Source organism: Myiozetetes cayanensis, unplaced genomic scaffold (assembly GCF_022539395.1).
Source record: "Myiozetetes cayanensis isolate MyiCay16 unplaced genomic scaffold, myiCay2020 scf5-8, whole genome shotgun sequence".
Lineage (NCBI taxonomy): Eukaryota > Metazoa > Chordata > Aves > Passeriformes > Tyrannidae > Myiozetetes > Myiozetetes cayanensis.
Window position 1 is genome coordinate 41,251,422 of NW_026087742.1, and position 17,846 is coordinate 41,269,267.

Consider the following 17,846-nt stretch of genomic DNA (forward strand, 5'->3'; position numbering starts at 1 on the left):
ACAGCACCGCGGGTGCAGCTCCGCCGCAGGCACCGCCTTTCCCCTGATAGGCCGGTACCTGGCGCATTCGCCTGTCACTCATAGGGTGCCCTGGCATCGGATTGGTGTTGATGCCTGGAGGGCGGGGCCTTCCGTCCGTCCCGCACGCCGATAGGCTCCCGCCGTGTTGGAGAGGCGGGTCCTGGCGGCGCCGTGCGGGCCGGTGCCGTGCGGGGCCATGGGCAGCGTGCGGTGGGCCTTCCCCTGCGGCGCCTGGCGCCCTCGCCGCCGAGAGTGGCTGCTGGCCGCGCAGCTGGTGCAGCCCGAGGAGAAGGACCGCATCGGCCAGTTTGTCTTTGCCCGCGATGCCAAAGCCGCCTTGGTACATGGGGGCACGGGGACGCGGCTGCCTCTCTGCAGACTGGGCATTGCCCAAGTGTCTGACTCCTCGTGGGAAAACATGCTCTACAAGGGCGTTTCGGGGAAGTAAATGCATCGTAAAGTATAAAGCTTGATGCGTGAAGTGTGCAGCTCTGCTTCGCCTAGGAGCAAAAAGAGGTGTTTGCAGTCTGCTGTCAGTAGTTACTATGAAAGGCTTCACAAGTTCTGTTTGGGGATGTCAAGTTAGGAGGCAAAATCAGCGTACCCTGGGACGTAAGACAGCAGTGTCGTGTGTAAGACAATAAAGCTGTTCTACACGATTCAGGTTTTAAATCTCGCATCCCGATGTGGTCGTAAAACAGACCTGGTGATTAGTCTGTAAGAAGTTACCCGTCACTTTGAGCTGCTCAGTGGTATTTCGATTAGTGCCGAAGTAATGGAGTGGCTGTACTACAAGGAAGGCTGTTGAGACGATGTTACTGTCCAGGGTGGTGTAAAAAGTATTTATTTGTGCCATGAAGTGTCCTAAGTAAGTAAATAAGGTAGGAAAGGCAACTATTTTTGTGATTCTTCTAGGCTGGGACTGCTTTTGAGTCTTGTGTTGCCTCTGTGCTAATAGTGATAATAAATGTATTCGATACTCAGGTCTGGTGAACTCTTGCTTCGTTGACACACGCTTTTATGAAAGGGGGAAATTTAAATTATTCAGCTAAAATACACCCTTACTTTGTATCAGCAATAATAAAGCCATATTTTTCAGGCAGGTGGTTTTCTAGCAGCCGCTGATATTTTGCAGATAGCATAATAGTTCTGTATGAATCACTTCCATTTTATTTCATAGGCTGGTCGCCTGTTGATGCGGAAATTAATTGCAGAAAAGATGTGCATACCTTGGAATGAAGTACAGTTGCAAAGGACATCGAAAGGAAAACCTTTCCTGGCCAATACCATATTCGGTATCAATTTGAATTACAACTTCAATATCTCTCATCAAGGAGATTATGCAGTCCTTGCAGCTGAGCCTGAGCTTCAAGTGGGCATTGATATAATGAAGACTAATTTACCAGGTAATGCATTATTCTGAGCAAAACAGATTCTATAATTTTTGAGTACTGAAAGTTTTCACATTTCACAAAGAACTGTGTCCTAGAAATTGCGTGATTAGAAAAGAGCATATGCATGTATTGTGCCTTTGGGGTTTTTTTATTATTTTTAAATGCACTTCTCATTGTTTATTTCTGTTATGAGAAATATGGATCTATTTGCCATTTAGAAAAGCAGAACCCTAAAAAAGTAAAGTCGTGAATTGTGCTATAATACTGGCAGGATCAGCATTTGCAGATACGTTAATTATGGATTTCTATCTCTTAGGTAGAAGTAGGGATGACTTTTCCAACTAGTGACAGTGGGAAAAATTTTTGTCGTAGTAGAATCACCTGAAACTCCTTTTTTATTGTTATGTTGTGAATATATAAAACTGACTTTACCAGTGTTGTTTTTTCTGATAGTGCCACTGAGCGGTGCTCTTGTTCTGCAGTTGCTGAGTACATTAGATTTCAGAGGGTGAATCCACTATAAGTCTCTTTCTCTGGAACAGCTACAAGGACAAAGATTTCCCTATGTACAAAATACATTAAAGTAGCTTTGTTTGGTTATTTTTCAAATGCTTGTTTAAATACAAAGTACTTTATTTTGTGATGTTATCCAACAGAATCTTGACTGAGGTCTCCACTATTCTAGTTCTTGTATTCCTTTATTGTTCCACCAGTGAAGATGCAAAATCTGCAGTGCAGATATACAAGAGAGTATCATGCAGCTGAAAATTTTGAGAATTCTGCTATTTAATTGTGTTCTAGTATGTAACAAGGAGTCCTGGTGCGTGTAAATATTTTATGTCGCTGCTTAATCCACGCTATCTATTTCTGTTTTACTTGTGAACAATAAGAAGCCTCCTCTTTCCATATTACTTCTGCTTCATTATTAAAATCTGAAAAATGAAACTGCTAGGAGATGCAGGACTTCTTAAAAGGTGGAGGCGGGCCACAAGAGAAACTATTCATAGTACTGCAAATAGAGACAGTTCTACAAAAGTTCCACACCTTTTTTAAAGGTGATAAAAGTTTATCACTTTTTTTCTTCTATTCAGATACTGAACTAAATACTGTAGTGATGGTAGAAAATATCCTCTTTAGGTATTTAGCTTCCTTAGGTATTATGTGCTTTTGCCTTTTCATTATCTGGCAGGTAATTACTGTAGATTCAAAGCAGTCTTTCAGTTTACTTGTTTCTGAATAATTACTTTGATCAGTGATTATTTTCTTCTCTTTAGACCAGTTTAAGAGAGACTTTGAGTCATTTGGGAACAGGCACATTGTAGTACTGTAGATTTGTTAGTAGAAGTATTTGTGCACATTTTTTGGCCAGAGAGCTAATGCATGTGAAATGATTTTAAGCCTTTCACCAAAGGAAAGGAGAAGGATTCTCACAGTACTACTAACTCCTGTGGAAAAACTCAGCTTGTGTTTGATTTTTAACTTATGGAAAAGAAATTTTGCAACAAGTGTCAACATGGTTTAAGTGGTGTGTGGGATGTTGATTTAGCAGTCACTTAAACTCTTGCAAAGTAGAACATTTTAAAAGACTTAAGAAATAATTATAGCTTAATAAAAATTGCCTGAAGCCCTTGAAAAAAGTTTGGCTTCTTATGTTCAAGAGCTTTCTTGCTGTGCAAGTGAATTTCTTGTTCAGTAATGCATTTTTTAGCTTAGATGGATTTGCAAAGGTAAATAAACTAACAATTTTTTTCTGTATCTTTCATAAGCAGCCTGTAGTTTTTCTTACCTGTCACATTATAGCTTACTTTGATCTGGACACCTCCAATCTCAATGTTATTCCAGAATTAAGTATTTTATTACAATAAAAATCAACTTTTCTTATTAATATTTTGGTTTTATGATAGGCTTGCATATTAAAAGACACAAAAGGGAAAATTTTCTGTGTGTGAATTTTACAGAAAAATTCATTTGATCTAAATATACTCCATGAAATGCTTTTTTAAGAAAATAGGCTATTATGTGCAAACACCTGATTGATATTGGTTTTCTCTGAGGCAAATAAATATAAACAGAACTTGACTATTTTCTCGCTTTTTATTCTCCTTGTTTCATCATCGAGGTGAGATAATGCAAGAGATGATAGATATCGTCAAGTGAGAGATGTGTCACACATGAATCGGGGTATCTAAGTCCCACAGGAAGAAGCTAACTACCATGCTTCAGTCTAGCTAGGGGAGGAAAGCTCGCTCTTTCTCTCTCTCTCCCTCTGTCTGTCCAGACAGTTAAAAGCTTTGTGATGTTTGTTTTTGTAGTCATAAGCTAAACTGAGAGTTAGGCATACCTACATCATAGTTAAGGTACTTGGCATGTCTTTTAGGTAGCAACCATGCTCAGTTTTTTGAAGTGCTTTTTTAATTGCTACTTTTCAGCTTTTTCAATAAGAATTTCCTAACCTAGGAAGAAATACCAAAGCAGATTGTTCTTGGGAGTGCTTTTGTCCTTACTATACCTTAACTTTACTTTAAACCAAGTTTTGTTAGGTTTTGTTTGTATTGTCGTATTTCACTAAATCTCAATAGCAGCAATCACCATCTAATCTTTTGCTGCAAGATAATAATCATCAAATTCTTAGTGAATGTTACAGCTTTAGATATGTAGATGCACTGCTTGGGATGAAGAAATTAACAAAGGATTTGGTTTAAATGTTACTTCTAATTATTCAAAGAAGTCAGAATTTATAAATATGTAAGCACATAATTTTTCTATGTGAAGGGAGTGTTAAAACAGCTGTTATCCTTGTTGAGTTAAAGAATCACAGTGGTCATATGCACTTACACTGAGTAAACAGGGAGGCATTTCTTTGTTCTTGTTCTGTTTGAAACTGGGAAGAAACAGCCATCTTAAATGTACTCTTAAAGAATACATTATTATTTTATAGCAGTTTCATTATTTTGCTTTATTTAGTCACGTTTCTAACACTGTTTTAACCTGAAATTACATCATTCTGTAATTGATGAGGCACCAATGCTTGATAAACTGTGAAAGAAAAATTTGTTGTGATTAAATCTCCTCTTTTAAGGAAAAATAACCTTTTTTTTTTCCCCTGAAGAAATCGTCTAAATCCTTTGTGAATCTTTCTTGAATAGCAAAACATAAACCCATTTGGATTAAAATATAAACAGATAGCAAAATGCAGAACAGTAAAAATGAACCTGTGTAGAGTAGATATGTTTAAAATAAGGGATAAATTAGCAATAAAGAAAGCAAAACATTTTAAACCAGATGCTTTTAGTAAAAATAAGAGGTGGAACAAAGAGCAAATACAAGAATGCTTGTCTGATTGTTTTTGGGTTTTGGTGTTGTGGGTTTTTTTTTCCTTTCTGCACACTGAATTTAAAATAATCACAATTTATTCCTTCCTTGGTCTTTTGGGAAATAAGGTTATACATTCACAATGAGCAGTTAAGTCAAATAGAATTATTTTTTCTTAAGAGAACTGAAAGTACTTCTCAGCCTGCACTAGTGACAGTTAGGTTTGGCTTTCCAAATTAAGGAAGTCTAGCAGAAAAATGTGACATAAGGGCTAAGGTTAAGTAATTACTATGTAGATATTGAAAATACGCTTTTTGAGGAGTTTTTTGCTAACACTATCCATTTCCAATAGCTTCAGTTCTACAGATACATGTTTTGTTGCAAGAGTTGGAAAATAGAAGCTGTCTTTGTTCTGTATACTCAAAAGCTTATTTGGATGTTTTCTCTACAGATATTACAGTTTGAAGCTTATATTGGTTTCAAGGTTGGGAGACTGTTTTAGAGACAGACTTGAGATTTTTAGACTGACTTACGAAATGGTAGAAACTTAAATATTTCACATCTTTCCTCAGTAACTGTAATAGCCTCAGCTGCGTTTCCCTGATGTATTTCCTTTCTAAAAGAAATTCTGATTTTCAACAGGGCAAATGATTTTATATTTCCTCAATAAAGATGACAGGTTGCTGTTGTCACATCAGGCTTTCAGGAAAGTTTAGGACCAGGAGACTTTTGCTACTTCCTTGAGTAGCTGTTTTCTTGCCATTTATTGGGTTGGTTGGCTGTGAATTCTAGGCATTCATGGTTGTTATATGCTATGTTGCATTTTAATGGAAAATCCAATTTTGTAGGGCATGAAAAAATTATTACTTGTGTTGTATAGTTTTCCTGTTTGTTCATCAGACTTGTTGGGTTTTGTTTTAAATATGTGTATCTTCCTTTTGTTTTTCCCTAGTAAAAAGAAATTTAATAAAAGTAAAGCAAACACCTGGAGATAGTATCCACAAGACTAGATAAAACTGATAGAGGTGAACGGACTACTGAAGTTCATCAAGTTTTCAGCTGTAGGCCATCCTCTGCTTTTGCCATGTTGTGATACATTTATCTTGCTGTTGCATCTTTGCTTATATAACCTTTTGACTGGATAAAAAATGGCTCTTGCAGTGGCAAAGTTGATTTGTGGGTTGATAGGGGAAACGATGTGGGGGAACAGTGACTAGCTAGTGCCAGTGACTAGCTGACTGCTGTCTCTTCTCAGTGGAATGACCACACACAGCAAAACATGCTGGATTTAGCTGCCAAGTGGGACAGTCTTTCAGCTGCTGGCAAGCCAAACAAATAGCTTTATAAGATTTGAGGTTTTGTTTAGGTTTGGTTTTCTTTTATTAAAGAATATGCTTACTGGTTATTTTCCCTGTTACTGATTGATCCCCAAATTTAAAACACTTATACTTTTTCTGTAAAAAAGTATAAAATGGGGGAGGGATAGCGTATAAACAGAGGTGGGGAAGTTTTAAGTGTGAAAATGATAAGGGACGTTTTTACTGCATCTGGCTGTCCGATTTGTGTTCTGGGACAGGCTTCTGTGCACTGTCCCAGTTTCTGCCATTATGAGGAACTTTGTTCAGTGGATTCATTACTGCAGTAGGATATCATGGTGTAAAAGGACATAGTCCTAGAATATGGGATTTCTTATCAGACTTCTTCAGGGAAACTAGCTCAGTTTGAATCAGCTTGTGCTTTCTAAGGTTGCAGAGCCTTCTCAAGGAGGGAAACAAACTGCATTAGTCAGATCATGGAGGTGTTAGAAAGTGTGGATTATATAGTGAAATTCATGTGGAAGATGATGACAGGAACTGAAAATTGGCTTTCCCCCTCCCAGTTTTGTTGAGTATAACGTTTTATATAACAAGTACCAAACTGATTCGAGTGCACCCCTATGCATTGTGGTGGTACTGGTTTTTTTAAGATGGGACTGCTACTACTCTCCCTATGATGACACTTTTGTTAAAGCACCTACCTTTTCCTGCTTGATAAACTGAAAGGAAAATTTGATACTGTGATTAAATTTTTTTTCTTTTGCCCGTTTTCTTGGAATAATAAATTGTATTGAGTGGTATGTTTTCTTTAAAATGTTAATTTTTAAGCAAAGGATTAATTACCAAAGGTTTTGGTTGGTATAATCTTTCTGAATGTGTAGAAAGACCCTTAATATGTTATGGCATAAAATGTAACGTCTGAGAGTTCTGGTGGTTTGCTAGTACTACTGTACTATAAGGTTATAGATGCTCAGATATATATGTGGGAGCTATTGCACTAGCAACATTTTTGTTTTATTTGAAGGAATATCAGAAGATGTAGTGAGGAACATATTATGTTCCTAAATGCCTGTAACTTTTAAAGAGATCTCAACATGTTTGACTCTTTTGACTTTTCCATTTACATCTGTATCTGGGTCCTCACAACTTGCTTTGTGAAAGAAAGTACATTTTTATGTTTATTTAGATTTTGGGATTTTGTGTTTATTTTTAGTGTGATGCATCTCAAGTGTTGGAAGGAAGAAGAGTTCCTGCTGCTGTTCTGACAATGGAATGATTGCTTTAACTGTTTGATATGTTCTGTAGTGGAAAACTAATTAAATGCCATTTTCATGGGGTAATTTACCTTTTTGCTGAAATATTCTGGTTACCCAGAGCTCCACGAGCTGTGGAAAGCCCTTAAGCTAGTAAAGGTATAATCATTGGCAAAGGCAAGTTAAGAATAGGTTTCTTATATTACTGCTCATTACTATTTTGCTATTATTATAGGTACATTTCATTAAAAGAATTTGGGGTTCCTGAATTATCTTAGTGATTAAGACCCTGTATATTTTAAATACTTTTATTTTCTCTACTCAGAAGCAAGCTAAAACCATGAGCTTGCATCCAGGTGTGTTTATGTCTCCAAGCTCTTCAATGGCAAGTATATATTACAGTTGAATGTTTGGAATAGAAAGAGCATGTAAAAGTATGCTGTAGTCTGAAAAAAACTTGAGAACATCTGGTAGTTTTTTAATTTATTTTCAGAACAAATGACAAAAAGTATAAAATATGTTGCAGATCATACTCTACATGTCTATAAATTGATCAGATATGAGGTATCCAGTTAACAACTTGTGACTTTTCTTCAGGGTTTTTTTATCTAAGTCGTAGCTGTGTCAAAACTGGTATTTCTCCAGTGAAGTTTTGAAGGTAGGGGTATCTCAGCCATTATGACTCTTTATTTTCTTCTGCTTGGCATTGAGTATCAAGGCAGCTTACTTAAACGTTCATCACTGCTGTTAGACTCAACCACGGTAATGTTATTGAAACCTTAGCAGTTTCTCTAATATTGAAAAGACTTAATGATTCTAACTGCAGAGAAAATATCAAACACTATCAAATTATTTCAGTCTCTTTATGACTTTTCCATCTTTACAGTCTGGGAAATGTTGAGCAATTCATAGGAAGCAATGTCAAACTTTCAGCCATTCTAAAGTTAATGCTGCTTCTCTGAGGTACCCCAAGGTACCTCAGTAGTTACGTGACAAGAATGAATGTTTAACATACATATCATTTGGAGAATTGCAGGATACTGGCAGGAAGTGTAGAGGTTGGAGAACATAAATCCAATTTCTAATTCACAGTAAAGCTACATGACCTAGTAAGTTGAAAAAACATGCTTTATTAATATTCTATCTGGTTCTTCTAAGTTAGTCATTTATCTTCTTAATTATTTGCCCTCTGTTGTCAGTTTCTAAACACCTGTACAAGGGTTAGTTGGTATCAAAAAACAATTAGGGCTTGGGCATCTGTTGTAGAAAAAAATATTTTCTCTGTATCAGTTCACTTTGGTTTCCTTTAGAGATTAGTAAAATATGATCAAATATGGCTTGTGTCTACACCAAAAGGATTGCCAGACCAGGAGTCCAGGGCTTGAAACATTCATTTGATACAGTTTGTTATTTTGCAAGATTCATAGCTAGCCTGTGTGTTTCATGTTATTAAGTAGATTGATTTGTTCATGCTTCAGTTCTTCATTTTGCAAGGTAGAATGTGTCACACTGCCACTTTGCCTATTTGCCGTCTGAAAGTAAAACTTGTATTGATTAGATATTAGTTCTTGATCACTGACCTATTTCTTCTCTGCAATGAGGAGCCTGTTAACGTTCTGGGGGTTGGTACTGTATTTTTGGTTTGAGTGCTTGTTTGGGTTTGTTTTTATTTGTTTGCTTTGTTTTTCAAGGGGGTTAGTGAATCAATGAGCTGGCAGTGGTAGCTTTTAGATCTGAATTTCCATAGTGCAGGATATAGACCACAATATAAGCTAGATAGTTTGTGACGCAAATAATTTGAACCAACTGTGACCCAAACACTTTGAAAACTGTAAACCTGGTAAAAACTGAAGACAATCAGTCATCTACTCTTCTCACTATTTTTGAGAAGGTGTGTCATGATTTTAATAACTTTGGGTACAAGTTTGTACCCTGCTTTTAAATGTACATTATATTATGAAAGCAGACCTATGATTGACCTGATGTTTGTAACAGTGTAAACAAAATAGTATGAAGATTTCTGCATTAGCCACCTGGATAGCAATCTTTGCTGTTGATAGCATCATAATTTAAATGATCGTATTTCTGGTTGTCTTGTATCTTCCTACAAAGGCAGCTTGTTTGGCTTCTTTAGCAGGTGGAAAAATGGAGGAAATTACCCTGTATTTATGTACTATTTCTAAAGCACATTTGTATACAGGACTAGAGAACATAGTTTGTTTTGTTACTCTTCACTCCTGCATGTTTTTAAAATCAGTCTTTTATATCTGATCTAAGGTTTTGCTGTTCTAAAGAGAAAATGAAAAGCAGATTTTTGTTGCCTAGTCTTTAAAAAAATTGATAAAATACCCAGTTCTCATTGCAGTAGAAAAAATGACATTATGTATTGCAATGTAAGTAGTTATTGCAAAAAATCCAAAATGCACACACATATACACACATATGAACATGCTCACCTATATGTATATAGCATGTTTACTTGCTAGTTAATGAGTGTTATGGGAAGGAGGCAGTGCTAAAACATTCCAGGGAAAAAGTACTTTTTAAAATTAGACCACTGAATAACTAAACCATCCAGTCAGTTTTGTCTAATGCAAAAGAAAGTACAGGTTTGTATTTCTTAGGCAATTAGATACTGGGACAAATTGGTTAATTGAATGTTATGAAAGGAAACTGTAGTATGTTTTGGTTAGATTTATTAGAGTTCTCTTCAGCAAGGTGATCCAATGTAGAAGCAAAAACTGCTTCCAGTATTCAGAGCTCGCAGGCTGAAGTGTGAAGTTTACAGCAGACTAGAAAAAGTGCTTTTAGAATACTAGCTCTTATAATCAAATATAAAAAGAATCCACAACAGTTTGTGTGAAGGTAAGAAAAGAATTGAATTATAAAAGCATATACAAATGAAAATGTGTTTTAAAATCAGCAAGGGCAATAAAATTCTGCTCAGCATTTAAAAGAGTTTGTTTCTCAATTTGTATTGGAAAGAAGCTATGTAGATTTTGAAGAGTTCTGTTTCTTGGCATGGGTAAGTAAGAAGTATTTATTTAAGATGTGAGTTTATTTCTGAAACAAGTTGACAAATAGGAGGTACTTTGGATATAAAAATTTAAAACCAAATGAATAATTGCTGTATGGGAGTTGTTCCCATTCTTTGAAAGAAAGTTTTTGTAAACTGTGGCAAGTACATTTGAGAAGGTTGGTTTGTTTGTTGGTGTTTTTTGTGTGTTTTGTTTTTTGGTTTTTTTAATCAAACTAGAAGCAAAATAGCTAGCATTTGAAAGGAAACTTTCTACTGTTTAGTTTTGTCTCCTTCATACCTGCCAGGTCATGGGAGACATGGTAAAATTGAGGGGAATTTAGTGAAGGAACCATCAAGGTGATTAGAGGGTTGGAGACTTGACCTATGTAAAAATGCTGGTGGAGCTGTGTTTGTTTGACCTGAAGAGGTGAAAGTCCTGAGGAGGGGAATCTAATCACAGTATACCTGAAAGGTAACTGTAAAGATGATTTACACAGGGTTCTTCATGAGCATGAACAGTAACAGAGCAAAAGGCAACAGCCCCAGGTTGATTCAGGGGGAATTGCGTCTCTGTAGAACAGTTCTTCATCATGAGAACAGTAAAACACTGGACTAAGTTCCCCAGAGAAGGGGTGAAATACTCTGCTTGACAAGGCCCTGGGTAACCCAGCATAAGGCTCTGGTTTCCAACAGAAGGTTGGACCAGGTGATCTCCAAAGGTCTTTTTCAACCTAAATTTTCCTCAAGATTCTGTGAATCTTCCTCTGATGCTGAAGCAAAGATGGGGAAGTGGACTAGGCAGGCTGTGGTACTGCTAGTAATTTATGGAGAATAGTAGTCCTAGGTCCTCTAACCTGATCCATTCCTCAGAGCAAAGCAACTGTACTACAATAAGGAGACAGGAGGGGAGGGCACTTAAGGACAAAGTGGTGCCTGAGGTTTTCAGAGGAAGAATGTGACAAACGGCTGGAGTGGATGGGAAAGTTCTATGTAAGTCTGAACAGAAGTGTCAAGAAGCATAGATGAACAATTAAAGAAATATTTAAAAAAAAAAAGGAAATAACCCATATCAGTAGCATATGGGTTTGATATACACTTAGTGTACTAAACAGTTCAAATCCAAATGTATTCACCTTGTGTGATAAAGTTTAGATGGCAGGACTGATGATGCAGGAGCCTTTATATGCCTCTAGGTGCTGAAGGTACTATGGATAGTCTTGGATGGTTTTCTCTGGTGGTGTGAGTAGCCCTGGACTATTGAAAGCAGGAGAGCTCTCTGAAAGTGATGACGGAGGAAGGGTGCATCAGGATATTCTGGAATGTTTTATAGTTTGAATCACGAGAAGAGGCTGGAGCCTTACCACGGTTGTCTTAAATACTCCAGAAAATAATAGAAAAAAATGGATTGTTTGGAGCAGATATTAACACAGTTGATTCTAAAATGGGTCATATAAATGCAGAGAGATGAAAGAAAATACCTTTCTCCAAGTTCAACAATTTTTTTTTGTGGTTTTTCACTGTTTCATGGAAGTGGGATTGTGTAAGTAGATGGATATGGCATTTGTCTTGGTAATTCATCAAAGCATACTTAACATTGTGGTTGCTTTTCTCTCTCCAGAGAGAAAAGATAGTTTTGTCCATAGATTGTTCTGGATCATTCCATTAGCTGGCTACTGCAACTGTCAACAAAATTTCAGGTTTAAGATGTTTTCTTCACTTTATAAATGCAATTGAGGGCATCTCTGAAATGTCACTGCTATTTCTTGTGTAATGTCTTTGTCAGGTAACACTTTATGGTGTGATTTGGAAATTGAGAAAACCTGAATGTGTGCTTTAGTGTGAAATTAGTCTGTTCAGATCAATTATTCCTGCTGTCAATACCTGTTTTTATTTAGTGCTTAGATATCTATAGAAGACAACCACTTTATAGAGAAGGGTTAATACACTTATCCTTGGTTTAAGATAGCAAACATTAGTGAAGGGAAAAAAAGTTCCTTGCTAATAGTCAACTCACAGAATTACTGGCCCAGGTGTGATTAGAATCTACATCTTTGTTAAGCCATTATCTGGTGATGGGTTCCTAAAACTAGTGTGGTATTAGGAGGGCTGGCTGTTTGTTAGATTAAATATGACTAATATTTTATTTTTAATAAGAAAATTGAAACAAATTTTTTGATGCAATAATTGGTTATGCAATAATAGGAACTGCCTCTATCCAGACTTTTATTATCCCTACTAAAGAAAATAGACTGTTTTCTGCCATTGTCTCTTTAGCCAGCAGTAAGCCAAACTGGACAGATTCCATGGTATGCTAATTAATATAGGCTCTTGGGTGAGCAGCCAAGCATGTAATGAGGTCTGTAGCTTCCAGTGTATTATAGAAGTGCCATTGATCAACATAACCACACAATCTGTAGTGTCTTCTACAAAGTAAATTCAGACTGGTGGGGAAAACTGATATAGCCCCTGAGGAAGCTTAAATTTAATCTAAGGATTTGAAGGTTTAGTGATTTGAGGTTGGTTTTTTTTGGGGGGGATTTTTCTTTTTCCTTGGTATATATCTTACTGTTATTATGGGCACCTCTCCACCCCCATTTTCCTTGCAGAATAAATTCAATCCAAAAGGCTTAATATGTGTGTGATAACTTTGGGAGACTATATTCAACAAGTGCTTAAAAAAGGGTTTCTTTTGCATCACAGCATCCTAGAGCAGGAGGCAGAATTGATGAATTTTGACAAACATGCTGTTTTTTAAAATGTTACTAGACCAAGCTGTCAGATGCCAGAGACTGTATATACTACTTTTGTAGCTAATATAATATATTTATGTATATGTAAAATCAGCACTGGTTAAATACTTTGCTTTTTAGAGAATCCTGGAAATACATAATTTCACATTTTTAATACAGCAATTCTGCTATTTAAATGTGTTTTTTTCATACTGTGTCCTGAAAAATCATCAGCTCGCTGCTTTGAGGCTGTATAAATTCAAGTTGTAGAGCAGAGTTGGTTCATAAATTTTTTTTCTTATGAGTTTTTTTCTGGTGAAATAACATGAGATAATCCATTTGCTTATTATTGCTACTCTATTAAAATTTCTGTAAATATTTCTGTCTAATTTATAGGTAGTAGCTCCATTCCAAATTTCTTTCACATCATGAAGCGACAGTTTACTGAGACAGAGTGGGATGTAATCAAGTCTATGAGTAATGAATGGATGCAGCTGGATATGTTTTATCGGCACTGGGTAATACTTTTTTCCCTATTTATACTCTTCAAACATGCACATTATTTTTTGATGTAACTTATTATTTTCATCATAGTAATAATGTTACTTTTTATAGTTGCATAGAATCATAGAATGGTTTAGGTTGGAAAAGATGTCTAAGATCATCAAATCCAGTGCTAAATCATGTCCCTATGCACCACCTCTACCCATCTTTTGGAGAACTCCAGGGATGATGACTCAACCACTTCTCTGGGCATCCTGTTCCTATGCTTCAAAGCCTCTTCAGGGAAGAAGGTTTTGCTCATATCCAATCTAAATCTCCTGGTGCCACCTGATACCATTTCATGTGAAGATAAAAATAATTTTGATATTTTAATGATTTTTTTTAATATCAGAATAACTTTGACAGCTGACATTTCTAGGTTTTATTACTACTTTTAAACACATAGCTAGAAGAAGGTAGAGGGTTCATATCTATTTGTGCCACTGGGTAATTCCAGTTTCATGTTTATTTTAATTCAGAAAGTTAGGCTGGGTATTAACAATGCTGATAACTTTTTCCCTTGATAATTGCATCAGCCTACCCTCACATTTAGAGTAGTATAAGTCTTAAATTTATATTGTCTACAATTTGTAGTCAGAAGTAATGTTTTTAGAACAGTTTGAAAACAGTATGAATAAAGTACACTTATTGTGTCTTTTAGGCCTTAAAGGAAAGCTTCTTAAAGGCCATTGGAGTTGGAATTGGCTTTAACTTGCAAAGGATTGAGTTTAATGTGTCCCCGTTGCAACTGGAAATAGGGAAGGTGTATAAGGAGACAAAAATGCTTCTGGATGGAGAAAAAGAAGAGGAGTGGACATTTGAGGTAAGGAATACTTTTTCACTAAGGATAAACAGTCTTGACTCCCTATGTTTGCATTGCATATTTGATTTTTTTTTAATTGCCACTTCACACCTTTACTCTGTATAAAACCAGTGAGCATATATCAGTCAAAATTTAGGTTATAAAACTGCAGCAATTTAAGGTATTTTTAATGATTGCAAAAACACCCCATGGATATATTCATTATAATGGCTTTTTATTTTTTCTTTTCCTGGAATATGTCTCTTGCACTCTATGGAATTCATCCTAGGGTGTGCAGGAAGTTCACTGAAATATATTTAGACCTGTCTTCTTAAACAGTGTCTAAGACTTTAAAGGTCTTCATCAGTTGGTCTAGAATAGGCTTAGTGATTAAGCAACTCCATTAGTGTTTAGGTTAGATGTTTGAAATGGAGGAGGTGTCTTCAGTTCCATTGGGCTCTTACTTCTTGTCCATACAAAAATATGTGTTTTTGTGAGTTTGAAATGGCTGCTGTCTGTGGGAGTGGATAGATGAAAAAACTTGCTTTTGCTTAACTGGAGCATCAGTTTGGGCTCAATCTTCTATCTGAGCGTTGGGGTTTGGGCTTTTGTTTTCCTTCTTCAAGGTTATTGAGGCTTATCACTAAAACATCTATCCTGTTAGATTTGATAGGAAATTACTGGTATCATTTAAAAGTTTAAAGGATATATAGAGAAACAACTGATGGGGACATAGTTTAGTGGTGTACCTGGCAGTGGTGGGTTAGCAGTTGGATTTGCTGATCTTAAAGGTGTTTTCCAGCCTAAATGATTCTGAATCTATGCAATGATCTCAAATTATTTAATTACCCCAAGAAACTGAGCTTTAAAAACAAATCACAATGCCATTTCTCTACACCTCAGAGGCATGTTCATTTAACCACTTAAAGGAAGAAATGTAAAAAAACAAAGTCCACTTTTGAGCAAGCATATTGAGTTTCAAATACACATTTACATTTTGAAAATATCTGGGCTGTTGGAGACAACTGTTTCAGTAGAGCTGTCTAAATAATAGATTTCTGCTATGTGCTTGTTTTGTTTAGTATACAAATTACATGTGTCCTGTGCATGTGGTATAAAAGAATGAATGAACTAGTAATGTTTAACTTGTACTACGAGTTTATCTCTTCACAGTTCATTCCATTCAGCAATTCCAATCCACTTTTGGTTTTGCATTATTTTACAAGTCTATCCATATTAAATCAACCTTCTTACTCAATTTCTATATAGTTCGGCAATCTCAGTATATCATGAAATTCACTGGCTGGAATTACACACTGGGAAAAGAAAATCTTGGAAAAGACTGTGACTCATCTTGTACTAGAATGCTTTCTGTACTATTGTGGTGTAGCTCTTTAGATTGATTTCTGGAACTCCTAATTTTGGTCTTTGACGACATGCCTATGCTTGATTGACTAAAATAGCATGATGATGATGTAGATAGTTCCCTGTAATACTTAAATGCTTTCTAATTATTTCATTTTTCATTATTACTTAGTAATTACTGCTGGAAGATTCATGTAATTTTTGTCTGAGGAATGTCTCCACTTCCACATTTGTCTTCCTGCTTCCAACAGCGAAGGCTTATAATGAGGCAAATTCTAGTATTTCAAAGAAGGGTTTAATATCAAGTTTCATTTAAATACAAGCTCAATTTGGATATGATTTTATTTAAATATCAACATTTATTAAAATGAAATGAAGAAAATTCAGTTACCAATCCCCAGCCTAAAATTAAGCATTGCTTTACTTTTTTGTCTTTTCTCAAGTTTCTTTTAATGTTGTGTCCATTTTCCTACTCAGAAAAGTCCTTTTCTTGATTCACTATTTGGCCTTGGGCCAGGTTCTTGAAATAACTTGTTAATCGAAAACACTAAGTTTTGAGAAATCTGAGAGTCACCCAGGAGCAGACATTAAAATTACCTGTAAGATTACATATTACTGATACAGTATTTTCATTGGGTTCCCTATTGAGTTTGAGGAAGCTTTTCTATCAAATAAAGAAAAAGAAAAATGGTATCAGTTTTGCTTGTCAGATCTGCCTATATCTTTATGATAGGAGATGATCAAAGAGAGCTAGACACTGTTTAAAATTAAAATTTTCCAGTGTTTTGGATTGCCTCATTTCAGTTTTAAACAACCTAATTTACCAAAAACGGAAGAGAGAAACAAAGGGTATTTTATCCATTTAAATTACACAAAATATTCTGAAATCTCCTTCAGTAAGTGCCATGTAATGTGAAAAAGACAACTTAAATGCATAAAGACTAGAAAAAGATCCACCACCTTATACTTGTCATGCCTAAAAGGTCAAGAGAAATACTAATGAATCAGACCAAATCAAAGTTGACACTGTTCAGACACCCTGTCACTGTTCACAGTCAGAGCAAAGCCAAACCATATTTGAGATAGAATTTTCTGTGAACATTTTAAAAAAAAAATTACTTTATTGTGAGTCCAAACCAACTACTTTGTTATATAGTTGACTGTTTGTGGGCCCTTTACCACAGGTTTAGTTTTGCTCTAAGTGTCTTTACCCTCCACTGCTCATATATTTTTGAGCTTGGATGGAAGGTAGTAGCTCAGAAACAGCCTCTTCTTGTTTGATCTTGATGGAATGATTTAGCTTTAGGCACTTGTTTTCATATAGTACTCTAGAGATTGCTACTCAGATTCCCTTCAACTGCTTCGGAAGGAGTAGGAGAAAAAATACTGTAAAATTTCATTTTAAAACATCAATTTAATTTTGAGATATGTCTACTATGTGTATTAAATATGCTTTAATCATATAGATAGTGTATGCTTTCCTCATTTTAAAAAGGTGAATTTGTTTAGCAATAATTAAAAGATAACTAACCCAGTGAAGAGTGATAACAATATTTGTGTCAGAGTGTTAATTTAGGATGGAGTCATTATGATGATGATGATTATTATGGGTAATTCTGTATGCTCCATTTACTTCCTCTGAAAAAAATAAACTTGGAGAATTGTCCTTGTTTCATCTCAGGTAGAATTAATTTTCTTCCTAGTAGCCAGCATAAAACTGTGTTTTGAATTTAGGATGAGAACAGTGTTGATAACACACTGAAACACTAAGTCAAGAACTCTTTAGTTCCTCATAATGCTCTGCCAGTGAGGAGGCTCTGTGGTGTTAGCTGCTTGCTAGGTTAAACCACAAGAAGAATGAAGTAGTAGTTAATTTCAGTAAGAGTGAAAGAAGTTCATTGAAAACAATTATGAGAAGCTTTATAATTTAAAGACATAAACATAAGTTTATTTTGTATATATATGTGTTTTGTATGTGGAAACAGATATTGGCACAGGAGTAGGTTGCCCAGAGGAGCTATGGATGTCCCATCCCTGAAGTGTTCAAGGCCAGATTGGATGGGACCCTGAGCAACTTCATCAGTGGAAGGTG

The 17,846-nt window shown here is 35.9% G+C and overlaps 1 protein-coding gene across 7 annotated transcripts in view; it reads left to right on the forward strand.

Moving 5' to 3' along the window:
* The first annotated feature begins 196 nt into the window (after positions 1–196).
* The window catches only part of AASDHPPT (aminoadipate-semialdehyde dehydrogenase-phosphopantetheinyl transferase), a 28,450-nt gene continuing 10,800 nt past the window's right edge, over positions 197–17,846 (forward strand). For 5 of the 7 annotated variants that reach the window (XR_007630927.1, XR_007630926.1, XR_007630928.1 and 2 more), the window contains exons 1-4: positions 204–361; positions 1,202–1,427; positions 13,441–13,562; positions 14,249–14,410. Coding sequence is in view for 4 of the 7 variants with exons in the window: in XM_050332588.1 (XP_050188545.1) it covers positions 218–361; positions 1,202–1,427; positions 13,441–13,562; positions 14,249–14,410 (654 nt within the window). In the remaining 3 variants the exon portion in view is untranslated. The other 2 variants (XM_050332585.1, XM_050332586.1) reach the window with 2 other exon arrangements.